The sequence below is a fragment of the Danio aesculapii genome, chromosome 17 (assembly GCF_903798145.1).
Source record: "Danio aesculapii chromosome 17, fDanAes4.1, whole genome shotgun sequence".
Lineage (NCBI taxonomy): Eukaryota > Metazoa > Chordata > Actinopteri > Cypriniformes > Danionidae > Danio > Danio aesculapii.
In genome coordinates this window covers 20,016,180-20,031,019 of record NC_079451.1, presented here as the reverse complement: position 1 = coordinate 20,031,019, position 14,840 = coordinate 20,016,180, and the positions used below count along the sequence as shown (strand labels likewise).

At 39.2% G+C, this 14,840-nt stretch overlaps 1 protein-coding gene across 1 annotated transcript in view; it reads left to right on the top strand.

Annotated features, from left to right (window-relative positions):
• Nucleotides 1-7,228: 7,228 nt before the first annotated feature.
• ywhaqb (tyrosine 3-monooxygenase/tryptophan 5-monooxygenase activation protein, theta polypeptide b) overlaps nt 7,229-14,840 on the top strand; it is a 29,952-nt gene continuing 22,340 nt past the window's right edge. Inside the window, exons 1-2 of the mRNA XM_056476537.1 lie at nt 7,229-7,339; nt 9,906-10,293. Of these exons, the coding sequence (XP_056332512.1) occupies nt 10,000-10,293 (294 nt within the window). The 5' untranslated portion in view covers nt 7,229-7,339; nt 9,906-9,999. The remainder of the gene's footprint in view (nt 7,340-9,905; nt 10,294-14,840) is intronic.

Genomic DNA, 14,840 nt, shown 5'->3' with positions numbered 1-14,840 from the left:
CTTTGTTGCTGTTTTAAAAAGCAGAGTAGTAGTAGATCCAACGCAACACGCTCACCGACAATGATCACAATGGTGAAAGGACAGAAAATTAGAGTGCCAAGGGCCAATTACACCCCCGTCACTCCTACACGCTCACACGCAGCCATGCAGAGTACCAAATACACCCTCGTCTCATTCAATCAGATTGCCTACACAAACTCCCCGAGCCCACACAGCTACAACACCCTCCACCCCCCTCCTCCCGCTCCTCATTTACAGTGCAAAGCAATAAGGTAATCAGTTCTCCAGGTCTGAGCACTTTCAGCAAACGCTTTGATGTTTCCACTGAGACAAGGTTATTGTATTTTTCATATGGTAATTAGAACAGAATCTAATTTAAGTAAAGATGGATGAATGTGCTGAACCGCTGCCTGCTTGTGAAGATCAGTATGTTGTGTGTAACTGTATAACTGTGTAAACGCTTAAAATTACCAAAGCATTTTTACATTTTGCAGTGTAATACCTTTGTTGAAATAACAACCATGTGACTGAGTTTGCTTACAGGTGAGTATAATCAAAGACTATAGAATACAGAAGATATGTCACTTATATAGTTTTCAATGGGGAAAAGTGTAACGGTCAATATGGCGAATAAAGTACCGCCCACTAGTACAGGAGCCAATCATCGATCGCTATAGACTGATGTTTCTCCGGGGGAGAAGCTTAGACCAGACTTATGCTTTTACAACAGTTTTTGTGATCAACAAACACACTGGAATCTCAGTGAATATTTGCTTCACAGACATAGGAAATATATCCAGACAAATCTCAAAATCTGAGCTTTTAAATGAACCAAAAGTTGAACCAAACTTGAAAACAAAAGTTTTTTTGTTTTGTAATCTGCATGAAATGAACGCGAGGTACAGTCCATCCTGGCAAGCACACATCATATGACAGCAATTACTCAAACGCCACAAAAACGTGTAAACAAAGAGTCGCTGTCATTTCTGGAGGAGATTCACCATCAAAACCAAGTTGTAAATAACTTCAGAAGAGCATCTGTCCATCCAGAGGATGATAATGTGTAGGACACCCATAAATGTGGTTGGTTTTGTGATCTCATTCTTTTCGAGTGCGCATTAGCTTGGGCAACCTGAAAATTGTTTGATTTTGTTTGATTCGAACATTTAGAAACAAAACTTATGAGACTCTTAATGAAATCGTAAGCTTGGCAACCAGTTTTGGAGAATTTGATGTTTCCCCATTCAACAAAATGCCTGGGCATACTGCCTGAAAGGCATTTCAAAGATGGCTGCCGAGTTAAATGACTTGCCTTAAAGAGACTTTGGTATAATTGAATTTAACATTGTTATTTATTAAAATGACAAAACACAGAAAGGAATATTTCTGCTTCGGATGGTCGATTTACAAAGATTTTTGAGTGCATCATTCACTTATTGTAAATGTGTGTAAAGGTACAATTTTTTCAGTTTTTCTAATAATTTCATTAATATTATTCAGTCATTTATTTTCTTTTCGGCTTAGTCCCTTTATTAATCTGGGGTTGCCATATTGAACCGCCAACTTATCCAGCAAATGTTTTACACAGCAGATGCCCTTCCGGCTGCCACCCACATTGGGGAACACCCAGACACACTCATTCACACTCATACATTATGGACAATTTTTTAGCTTACCCAATCCACCTATATCACATGTCTTTGGACTTGTGAGAGAAACCGGAGCACCCGAAGGAAACCCACGCGAACACAGGGAGAACATGCAAGCTCCACACAGAAACGCCAACTAACCCAGCCAAGGCTCCAACCAGCAACCTTCTTGCTGTGAGGCGACAGCACTACTACTGCGCCACTGCATCGCATAATATTATTCAATAATATGCAAATACATAGATAATTCACATATAATGCTGCGGTCACACTAGAGATTGAGTGTTTGAAATTCTGTTGTACGGTGCTGCGAAAAGGGGTGGGATTAAACAAGATAATTGGACCATAAATAATGCAAGAGATCGGTCCATGTTTTAAACTTCTGTCCAGAGAGGTCATGTTTTGATCTTCGATTAGTCTCACGCAATCATGTGATGTGATTTTGCAGGTCAGAGTTCACCAAGCTTGAACTTTCCAATGTAGCGAACTGCGAAACTTATTGCAGGAGCTTGCGTTTCCAGTCTGACACATTCGCGTGTGTGTGAATGGAAGTCTATGGGGAGAAAAGCGCAGCGTCACCGCAGCTTAATACAATTATAAAGTAGTGTTTTAGTGGATGTGTTTTTAATAATAATTTTTAGGGGATTTTCACCTTTATTATGATAGGAAAGGAGAGATTTCAGACTGGATGGGATTGAGAGGGGAAGGATCGGCAAAGGACCTCGAGCTGGCAATTGAACTCAGGTCACCATGAGCACATCAGTGCTATATGTCAGCGCACAGTACCACTAGGCTATTGGCGCCAAGTAGATGTGTTTTGAGAGACCGACTGTAACAAACAAGTGGTTCTAATTGGTTGTAAACCATAAATACAAGACTTTTTTTCATGTGTTACGTTTTCAACTCGTATACTGTCAGTCATTCCGCATTAATTCATATACATTTTACAATATTCTGTGCAAAAATGGCAAAAAAAGTTTTTGATTCTGCCTGGCCCTGATCCTAACATCCTATTTTGATTCCAGTGGTGTCTGCAGGATGATTTCTTATAACTTTACAGTGTTATTGGGGAAAGAAGAAAGAAAATATTCTTAAAATTTAATGTACAATGTTTTGTCTACAAAATATTCTGCCCCAGTCCATATTTGTTGGCATTTAGACTTTCAAAGACAACATTTCCTGCTTTACTGACACAAAACAAGGCGCTTACACAACTAATTCTATAAAAAAGGTTAATTATTTACCAAAAATAAAGTAATATACATTCTAAAACACAGTAACAGATTTAAATATATATGTAACCTGACAAAAACGGTTTCAGAATGACCGATATTGCCTTTCATAGAGTTCTGTATAGGCAATTGGGACAGGGTAAAGTGCAGCGCTGACCATGTGTTTGAGTGTTTTCATGCTGTGTGTTTTGTGCTTTAGGGTGGGCGGGTTGTTCACTTCATGTGAAGCAGCTCTTTTAACACCTCCATGTAGTTGTTGCTGTGTACGGATCTCTAAGACCACAGACTACCTTGAAATACCAGCCACGAATGAACTGAATAGCCCGTTTGCAAGCTCATATAGGACAGTCATAAGTCACCATGTGCTGCCGTTAACAGAGAACCCCGTTGTCTGTCTGTCTGTCTGGCCTTCTGCTTCTGTATTCTGCAACAGAGCCATTTTGAGGACTTTGCAAAAGTCTTTGTTGCTCTGTGACAGAACACACTGACGCCACATATTGATTCCCCCCAGGCGGTTTGACCTGTGAGCCACAGTCTCTGACCCGCTGCTCAGCGCTGCACATGCAGGAGATGCTTACATATTTCAGCTCTTGGGGACATTTCATTGAAATAAAATGAATTTAAAGGAAACAGAAATAAAAATGAAATATTTGTAGATAAAATATTTAGTTGTTGAATATTAGTAAATGTAAAAATGACTACATTTAATCTTAAAACTAATAATTTGTATATTTACAAAAACAAAATATGAAAAATTTACCTGTAAAAAAATAGTATACTTCAGTGCAATGTTACTTTAAGGTTATGCGTTAACTAATATTATGGACTCTTATATAGTTTATTGATATAAATAAATATCTTAGTAACATTTTGTAGTATTATATTGTTTATGTTATTTAATTTTATAAATATTAAATTATAATTATATAATATTATTTACATTGGTAATAATGTACTAATAAACATTACTAATAGGGGAAATATGTTTAATAAGTTATTAAATCGTTATTATGTTTTTAATTTATTCATTCATTAATTTTCCTTCGGGCGACACAGTGGCTCAGTGGTTAGCACTAACGTCTCACACCAAAAAGATTGCTGGTTCGAGTCCCGGCTTGGCCTGTTAGCATTTCTGTGTGGAGTTTGCATGTTCTCCCCGTGTTGGCGTGAGTTTCCTCTGGGTGCTCCAGTTTCCCCCACAAGATGTGCTGTATAGGTGAATTGAATAAACTAAATTGGCCGTAGTGCATGTGTGTAAATGAGTGTGTGTGGATGTTTCCCAGTACTGGGTTGCAGCTGAATAGGCATCCGCTGTGTAAAACATATGCTGGCATAGTTGGCAGTTCATTCCGCTGTGGCGATCCCTGATGAATAAAGGGGCTAAGCCAAAGGAAAATGAAATTAAATTAAATTTCTATCAGGGGTCACCACAGCGGAATGAACCACTAGCTACTCAGGCATATGTTTTATGCAATGGATCTTATTTAACTGATGTATTTTTAGGTGGTAAAAACTGATAAAATTCGTAAAACCATATTGTCAGACACTAAAAATAAAACAGCATTTTAAATTAAACGTTATATACAACTGAAGGCACAATTATTAATCATGATTAACTGAGCAAGCACATTTTACACACTATTTTATATTAATTAATTAATTAATTTTTTTTGGAGTTTAACAAGTATGGTGTGAATTATCAATGACAATTTCTGATAAATGACCTGCTTCATTTACTCGTTGATTGCACTGAATGTCTCTTTCATTATTTAAAAAACAGAACAGTTTTATTAACCACAGTCACCTATTGTGAGTTATTGTGATCCTAAATGGATTTAAACTACTTGTTGAGACAAAGCTAGGATGTCAAAATGTGTCATCCATTCAGCCGCACCCAATTACACTCACTCTGATGCACTTTTACCTCACAGGAAATTGAGTGCGGAGAACAAAACATGCTTCAACAAAGTGAAGAAATCCCTATTGTCTATTGAAGCTGGTCAGGCTGAATAATGCAGTTCTTTACCAATTATAAAAGTGTATTATAATATATAGAAATGCTTGAAGTTATTAGCTGGACCGAATCATTAGGGTCCAACTTTTGAAAATGAGATTTAAAATCATCTGAAAGCTACAGAAACATATTAGGATAGAGTAATATTTGGCCTTTCCCAATACTGGGTTGCAGAAGTGCATCCGGTGTGTAAAACTGCTGGATAAGTTGGCGGTTCATTCCGCTGTGGTGACCCCTGATTAATAAAGTGACTAAGCTAAAGGAAAATAGATAAATGAATAATATTTGGCTGAGATAAATCTGATGGCAACACAGTGGATCAGCGGTTAGCACTGTCGTCTCACAGCAAGAAGGTCGCTGGAGTCCCGGCTGGGTCAGTTGGCATTTCTGTGTGGAGTTTGCATGTTCTCCCTGTGTTGGCGTGGGTTTTATGTGGTATAGGTGAATTGAATATACTAAACTGGCCGTAGTCTATGTGTGTAAATGAGTGTGTATGAATGTTTCCCAGTACTAGGTTGCAGCTGGAAGGGCATCACTGTGTAAAACATATGCTGGATAAGTTGGCGGTTCAATCCGCTGTGGCGACCCCTGATGTATAAAGGGACTAAGCTGAAGGAAAATGAATGAATGATTGAAACTGTTTGAAATACTGTAATCTGAGGATTAAAAAAAAAAATACTGAGAAAATTGACTTTAAAGTTGTCTAAATAGGCAGTTTCTTAGCCATGCACATTACTAATCTAAGATTAAAGGTCAGTAGGAAAAGACCTTTATTTAATATTCTCATGATTCGCAAATTAAAAATGAAAAATGTATTAAAATGAAAACCTTGTAAACAAAAAGGATGTTTTTTTGATGTAATAACATTTGAATTAAAATGTTTTAATGTTTACAATTATTTAAAGATAGAAGACTGCCTTAGAAGACTGACAACAGATTAATATTAAACCCTCTGAAATGTATTTATTTATTCATTCATTCAGATTTATTTATTCGTATTTATTTATTTGATGGTCCCTGACCTTGGTGTTGATATGTTGCACAACAGAAATATAACAGTGCCTGTTTGTTACTTTTCTAAAGGTTTAAAACATTTAGAAAATAAAAAAGAGACAAGAAAAAAGAGGGACGAAACAGTTCTGTAGATCCTCTCTCACTCCCATGAAGCACCGCAAATTGGCCTCTCTCTCTCTCTCTCTCTCTCTCTCTCTCTCTCTCTCTCTCAATACAATAAAAGCAAAAAACATAATGCAAAAATGCACATTTGTGATAAACTTGACATTTTGTTTTTCTACAACAAAATTTCTAATATTTCTAATGCAATTATGTCATTCGAAACGCTTCACGAGACTAAAGACTATAGTTCTTTCCCTCACTAAAGCAATGAATTGGTCTATTTGTCTGATTTTCTGCTTCATATCAAAGTAAATATCAAAGTCATAATGATGCGCTTCTCTTTGTAGCTTTTAGATTTCGTTAAACGCTTTAACAAAAGGATAAAAGAACCCAAACATACATTCAGAAGCAGCACTCTGCACTAACACACACTATTGCAGGCTGTTATTTTTGTTGCATAGCAACATGAATACGTCAGTGGCCATCTTCTAGTGGACTGATGCCACTTAATGAATTTGCCATTTTAATAATAATCACATAAGCATGCATAATTTATGTTGTAATATGAAGTTACTGGTTAACAATTCAGAAAATATACTTATTGCTTGTTGCATTCGAAATAGTCACACTTAAATAGGTTGCAGGGACAACCTTGTTATGTCCTTTATATCCTCGAAAATGCAGAACAGCCTCTGGTGTATGTACAGTGTGCGTGCTTGTGTGTGCATGAGTGTGTGTGTGTGTGTGTGTTCAGAATTCAGACTTATCCTTAAATCTGTGCTTGAATCATCTTATCAGCAAGCAGAACACGGTACATTCTCGTAAACATGAAACACATCCTGTGGAAAGTCAACTAGCCTTTAAATGAAGAAGCAAAGCAATTATCTCTGCGATCTGATTAATGAGAGCTGGTATTTGGGTCTCGGTAGGAAGGCTGGATCTGCTGCTACTGCATCCACTTCCCAATCATGATGCTGATGGTGATGCTGGGATGAGCAGGAGGAGGAGGGGGGGAATCACCATAGCAATAGTGACGTCATCCCCCTTGCTCTAATTGGAGGAAACCCCGTGGCTTCAAGTCAGAGTCTACTGGGCAACCGAACGCATTGGCACCGGCCCGCCTCCATTCCCCGCGCTAATCAGCTATTGGACGGTCGCGAGAAGAACAACGAGTGACAGGCGGTAAACGCGGCCTCTGATTGGCTGACAGGCGGGATTAGCGACGTTCTGTGGTAACACTTTCGATTGTCTTTCTCTACTACATTTTTTTCCCTAACCATCCAAGCTCAAAGGCTATCAATCCGGTGGAGCCAGCTATAGATTGCGAGGTGAGGTGCAATTTAATGTGTTTAAGCCTCAGAGTATGATGTGTGTTTATTATTTAGGCTTATGTTCTTACGTGTGGTTTATATTGTTTCATTGGACGGCGTAATCGCTAAAACCGCGCTGGTCGGTTGAGAGGCAGGAGGGGCTGCCAAACTGCGTCCATATCGATCAGGGAAAAAATGGTTGATTTGCTTATTACATTGTAGTAAACATGTATTTACATTTGATATGCGATACTTGCGTTCTTAGAAAGCATATTTGCTCAATAAGTGTTGTCTAATATTATAATGTGTATTGGACAAGACGAGACCCATCGCTGTTTAAGGCGGGTCGTCGAAACGTTTTTTAAAATATGCTTTACGATTAATTTTGTTGAACGTTGATTTAGATATGGTTGCATTTGTGTTATAAACTAATATTAAATCTTAATTTGCGTATTTGTTTGCCAAAAAACGCACTGTAGAATGAGTAACCTCATTGCTACGGAAATCAGGCTGGATTTCATTGATTCATATTGACTCGATATGATTTTCATCGGTGTGCTAAACTGAAATGTCCTATTTTGACATTAAAATTATACGTTCACATATTTACATATATAAAATGTCCTATTTAGACATTAAAATACGCATATATATATATATATATATATATATATATATATATATATATATATATATATATATATATATATATATATATTAGTGAACAGGGCTGGGCTGTATGGATCACACTGACACAGATGTGTTAAGCCGCACACACACATGCAGTCACACACACCCTGTCCGTGTCTTTAAATCTAGTGAGCTGCCTACCTAGACAGCAATGCGCGTTAGTCGGAAATGCGGATGCGGTTTTGGCAAGCAGTTTGCTAGGATTTAAGTTGCATCCACTCGTCTCAGCTGATCTCCGTGTTTCTAGTATGTGTGTGGGTAATGTAAATGTAAGATTCACGGAGAAAGAGCTCGATTTCAGTGAATCGAATCTTTTGAGTCATTTACCAAAAAGGTTCGTTCACTGCTTCATGCATTAATGATTGCATCGTTACGACAGTAGATGGCAACAATGTTTGTGTGTGCTTTGATGTGGCATCTACCTCCTTTTGCTTCTCGGAAGTAAGCTAATTATTGCTAAATACCTAGAAAAAATATCTAAAGATGGGAGGTTCCCTTAAGATTTACATGTTGCTTTTTTCAATCTATTTGGCTAGGCCTGTCACACTAATCAATATATCGACTTATCGCACAACACATGGACATGACCTCAATCATTTTTGGTGATGCAATAAATATCGCTCATACATAAAAAAAAAAACAATTCTAGCAACATTGTTACTGATTGTGCAACATCTCTATTTCTGTTGGAGGTGTCAGTGTCAGTATGGTTAAAAATGTGTTTTTACGTTGCACTTTTTTGTTAACATTTATTATAATTATTTAGGATATGAGTTTTCACATTCTGATTTCAATGCCTAATTATTAAATTGCTTAAAATGCCTATAATAAAATGAAATATTCTTAAGAATCAAATATCATGTGTTCTTTGGAAGAGAAACTTGCATTGTGTTGATATTATGTTGTCATTCTGGCATTTTATAATGACTGGCATAAAAATGGTCTTAAAATGACAATAAAATAGTTTATTTGCAATCTATTTTAGTGCAATATATCATACATCAAAAACTATTTTACACTTTGTTTATGTATAAAACAAGTTTCTAATAAGTAACTAGATAAGAACGTTTGAGACGCGTGTTCAGTTTATACTGACAAATTAGTTTACAATGGACTTTATTTTATTCATAATAAAACAAAATTTCTGAAATTAACTTGAATTACTGAAATTAGCTTTACATTTTTGACAGCGTTCCTTAACGTTATACAAGAGTACAAGAAACAGTACATTTATTTACGCTACAAACCAGTGAGTTCATGATCCCGACAGTACAGTAAAAAAATAATTTGATAAGTAACACCACTTTGAAATATCATGCAGAATAACAAGGTCTTTTGTACAGCTAAAAATAACTAGAGGGGGAAAAAGACACTGGACACAGAAGACCATGACCACTCTTATGTTAAAAACAAGGTGGATAAATGAGTAAATTAATCATTCTCTCAACCAATTTTGTTTATTCAAGTGTGCAATGATATATTTGATTCAGATATGATAATATATTCCTGTTAGACATTCCTCAATTCAAATCACGGACTCTTTCAGTAAAATGTATTCGTTTATGTGTTGATTTTTACAAAGCAGTTATCTCTGCCGCTCTTGTGTTAAAAACAAGGTGGGCAAATGAGTAATTGAATCATTCTCTCAACCAGTTTTGTTCATTTAAGTGTCTAATGGCAGAGTTGATTCAGTTCACTTACGACTCATCCAAAAAAAAAATGTATCAGTTTATGTGCTCCACAGCTTGTAGTCAAATGCAGCTTGTCTTCTCGAGTCACACATTTCTAAGTGGTAGACATCAGTGTGTGGAAGTAAACAGAAAGATTTGTTCACAAAAAAGAACCCCTAATCAATATATCAAGTCTTGACTGTCATTATCTTCCCCCCCCTCAGCCTTTCCAGGGATTAAGCAGCGGTTCATTCCCCTCCTTTGATCAGTCGAGCGTCCTATAGACCTAAAACACTCACAGACTTGAAAAGCAGCAGGATGGACAGAACAGAGCTCATCCAGAAGGCGAAGCTGGCCGAGCAGGCCGAGCGCTATGATGATATGGCGTCCTGTATGAAGTCGGTGACCGAAGCTGGGTCTGAGCTGTCCAACGAGGAGAGAAATCTGCTGTCCGTCGCCTATAAGAACGTGGTGGGTGCCCGGAGGTCTGCCTGGAGGGTCATCTCCAGCATCGAGCAGAAGACCGAAGGAAATGACAAGAAATTGCAGATGGTGAAGGAATACCGGGAGAAAGTGGAGTCTGAGCTTCGAGATATCTGCAATGATGTGTTGGTGGGTATTCACTTCCATATAATTTAATACATATTCTTTACATACAATTATTTGCAAGATCAATGGATGAAAAATAAGTGGCAAATAAGAATGCAAATGTTTGCATTTGTGTTGCCTGATATATATAAATCAAACTAAAATTGCATTAAGGCCTAAAGTATACTTTGGCCATCCACGTTTCACAGTTGTTTATTTGACATAATGTTTATCACCAGAAAAGGCCCACAGACATCAGTGCACAGTAAATGCACAATGTAGAAATTTAAGTGTACCCAGCAGCTCATGATTTACTGTTTTCTAGTCTCAGAACATTTCGCTTTGCAGTAAATAGGCTTCAGATGGCACTTAAAAATGCAAAATGTTCCAACCAAATTTCTATTGAGAAGTGCTTATAATCTGGATGGTGATAAAAAAAAGAAAATATACTATCAACCTTTTGAGGAAATTGTGTAGCCCAACAAATAAGCATGGGAAACCCAGAGGTCCTTATTTATCAGGGCTCTCCACAGTGGAATGAACCTCCAACTATTCCAGCATATGTTTTACACAGCAAATGCCCTTCCAGCTGCAATCAAGTACTGGGAAACACCCAAACATTACAGCCAATTTTGTTTATTTAATTCACCTATTGAACATGTCTTTGGACTGTGCTGTAAGGTGACAGTGCTAACCACTGTGACCCTAAAACAACATTTAGAATTTTTATTTTTGTCTGTAACCAGTCCAAATTATTATGCATAGGGATGCAGTGAATTTTGGCTAGCAAAAGTCATGGGCCAAAACCACAGATAATTTTCGGTAGGCGAAAATTTAGTGCGTCCCTAAAGAAAAAAAACAATCGAAAATATGAAAAAAGGCTATGCTTCATGCGCTGCCCAGCATTTTCAGCATGCTAGTTTTCCTCTTTTTCCAGCCATAGTCATGGATGCGAAAAGTGCACGAAAAGGTGACTAACTTATTTTAAAATAGCTCAATATTACACTGTGTGGATATGCTGCTCATTTACTTATCTATTCATGAACCACACATCCTCACTGGAAAAAGCACCATCTGCTCAAATAATGTGCAGACAACAGGATATTTTTATGTAGTTTAATTGTTTTTTTTTTTTTTTTTTTTATTATGCAAGAAAGAACATTACAAAAATACAACATGAACAAAGAGACAAAAAGGGTTACATAAATAAAATTCCAGCAAATTCAACAAGTTTAGATGATTTACACCAAGAAAGAGTTTTACATGCTATATTATGGTTAGAGTCTTTAAAAGAGTTCACATATAAATCAAAGTCCCTTCTGAAAATAAAAAAGTACGGGTGTTTTTTTGAAAATGTACATTTATGGATGTAAAATTTAGCCAAAAAAAGCAATAAATTAATAATAAATTTACAATGAGAAGGATCTACATTCAGCAAGTAACCAAAGAATACAATTTTTGGGGAAAAACAGAAGTTTGGAAATAAGAATTTTTTTATGAAATTGGAAAAGTCAACGAAAAAAAACTCTTTACAGTAAGTACACTCCCAAAATAAATGATTTACTGTTTCATCTTATTGTGTACAAAATGAGCATTTAGAGGAAATTTTGTTATTAAATTTAGGTAGTTTGGTATTTATTATGAATGATTTTGATTGAGACTTCAACAGCTTTATTAGATAAATAGAATGTTTCCGAAGAAGCCAAAACTGATCCCAATCTATGTCACCAAATATATTATTCCAAAAACCTACGCAAGCAGGTAAAGAAATCCGAGAATTATTAATAACCAAGCAAATATCTTTGTTTGACATAGAACTGAGAAGAGTTTGGTCAACAAAAAGGTTTGTGTTGTCAAAAATATAAGAATCTAAAGAACCTTTGGGGCCAGATTTGGCTAAAGGTATAACACAATCAGGAGTATAAATGTTTCTGCTGTTTGCAGTAGTGCTGCTGTGATGTCATGGTAACACTGTAAAAATAATAACAACGCCTCTTCACTAAAAATCTCAATAAAGTGGCAATATTTTATTGGCTTGTGTGATTTCTGAAGTCAAGTTATAAGTAAAATGCCTGAGAAGAAAGTTAAATTTAAAACCAAGATAACGTTATCTTATTTAATAATATACAAAATAATTATTACAAAGCATTTAGTCCAGTGCATCCCTAATTATGTTATGAAGCGGACAGGAGACAGAGGTAAGGAAACGTTAGGGTGTTTATTAAATGACAACAAGGAGCACATGAAGGATAGCCAGGAGGATCAGGAATGATGTTGGGGTCTTTTCCTCCGTGGCTGGGTAACAGGAATACACGAGGATGGACAGCACACACCAGATACAGCTGACAGAGGATGACACAGACTTGGAAGGACTGGAAGACAGGACGATTCGGGAGGACCAGGAAGACTAGGAGGAATACAAAGAGAACAGGTAAGTAAATCGTTTGTTTTAGCTGAGGATGACTACGCTGAGTGGTCGCTCAGTTGTCCGCTTTCGTCGAGACGAGCCCGGACAATGAGCGACTGGAGTGCTGTGCTTTTATCTGGTGCTCGTGAATGTGATGCAGCTGTGTGCTCATTAGAAGTCAGGTGATGGTGATCTTCGTGAGTGGGGATCGTGAGAGCCTGACCAATCCGTGACAGTACCCCCCTCCCCAGGGCCCGCTCCTGAGGGCCGACACCTCCGACGCCGTGGTGGTCTCCCTCTGCCTCTAGGCGCTGGGAACTCAGGGTGGCTCTCATGAAACTCCACCATGAGACTAGGATCGAGAATATCAGCTCTGGGAACCCATGTCCTTTCTTCGGGGCCGTACCCTTCCCAGTCCACCAGGTACTCCAACTGGCCACCACGACGTCGGGAACGCAAGATCTCCTTCACTGCGTAGACGGCTCCTTCTTCTAGGAGCAGTGGAGGAGGGGGTTCCTCTTCGTGGTCAGGCTCTGTGGAGGGAAGAACAGGATCGTGATAGGGTTTCAGGAGTGATACGTGGAATGTAGGGTGAATACGGTAGTGAGAGGGTAATTGTAGTTTGTAGGTGACGGGGTTAACCTGTTCCACGATGGTGAAGGGACCAACAAATCGGGGACTTAACTTGCGAGAGGGCCGTCGCATGCGTATGTCCCGGGTGGATAGCCACACCTTTTGTCCGGGTGTGTATCTGGGTTCTTCAGACCTTCTTCTATCGGCGGTTACCTTGCTTCGACGGACTGCCCTCTGCAGATGTTGATGAGCCTCGTCCCAGACTCTCTCGCTCTCCCGGAACCAGTGATCCACTGCGGGGACATCAGATGGTTCGCCATCCCAGGGAAAGAGCGGTGGTTGGAAGCCCAGGACGCACTGGAATGGCGTGAGTCCGGTGGAGGGTTGCCGCAGTGAATTTTGGGCATATTCTGCCCAGCCCAAATACTGGCTCCAGGAGCTCTGGTGACCACTGCAGAAGGTCCTCAGGAACCGTCCCACCTCCTGAATCTTCCTCTCTGTCTGCCCGTTGGTTTGGGGATGATATCCAGAAGAGAGGCTGACGGCCACACCTAGGAGCTTGAAGAAGGCTTTCCATAGACGTGAGATGAACTGTGGACCTCTGTCCGACACAATATCTTCTGGAATACCAAATGACCTGAAGACTTGATTAAAGATATTGTCGGCTGTTTCAAAGGCTGTGGGAAGACCTTTCAGAGGGATTAGTTTGACAAACTTTGAGAATCTATCTACGATGACTAGAATACAGGTATTACCTTCTGACGAAGGGAGGTCAGTGATAAAGTCCACTCCTAGGTGTGACCAGGGACGGTTCGGAATCGGCAAGGGATGGAGCTTTCCAGCGGGTAGATGACGTGGGCTCTTGGATTGGGCACAGTCCTTACAGCCCTGAACATATTGCCTCACATCCCTTGCCATGTTTGGCCACCAGAATCGTTGGGATACTAGCGAGAGAGTATTGTTGATCCCTGGATGTCCAGTGCCTAGCGAGGTATGTAAGGAGTGGATCAGATCTACCCGGTGTTCAGGTGGTATGAACTGCCGATGAGGAGGGCATCCCGGCGGAGCAGGGGCTTCCGGAGTGGCAACGACTGGAGGAGCGTTCCAGGTGATCGGACAAATGGAGATGTGTTCGGGAAGAATCTTCGTTGGGAGTTCTTCATGATCGTGATGCTCGTGTAAACGAGAGAGAGCGTCTGCTCTTAGATTCTTGGGTCCTGGACGATAGGAAATGGAGAAATCAAAACGTGAGAAGAAAAGTGACCATCTGGCTTGACGTGGACATAGTCTCTTGGCCTCTTTGATATATTGGAGGTTTTTGTGATCTGTGATCACCTGGAACGGATGTTTGGCTCCCTCCAACCAGTGACGCCACTCCTCCAAGGCTAGCTTGATTGCTAGAAGCTCCCTGTCTCCTATGCTGTAATTCTGCTCCGCCGGGCTCAACTTCCGAGAGAAATAGGCACAGGGATGCAGTCGGGGCGGTGTATCATGATGTTGGGATAATACTGCCCCGACGCCGGTGGTGGATGCGTCCACTTCCACCACGAAAGGAAGATTTGGGTCAGGATGAGTCAGGAGTGGGGCCCTT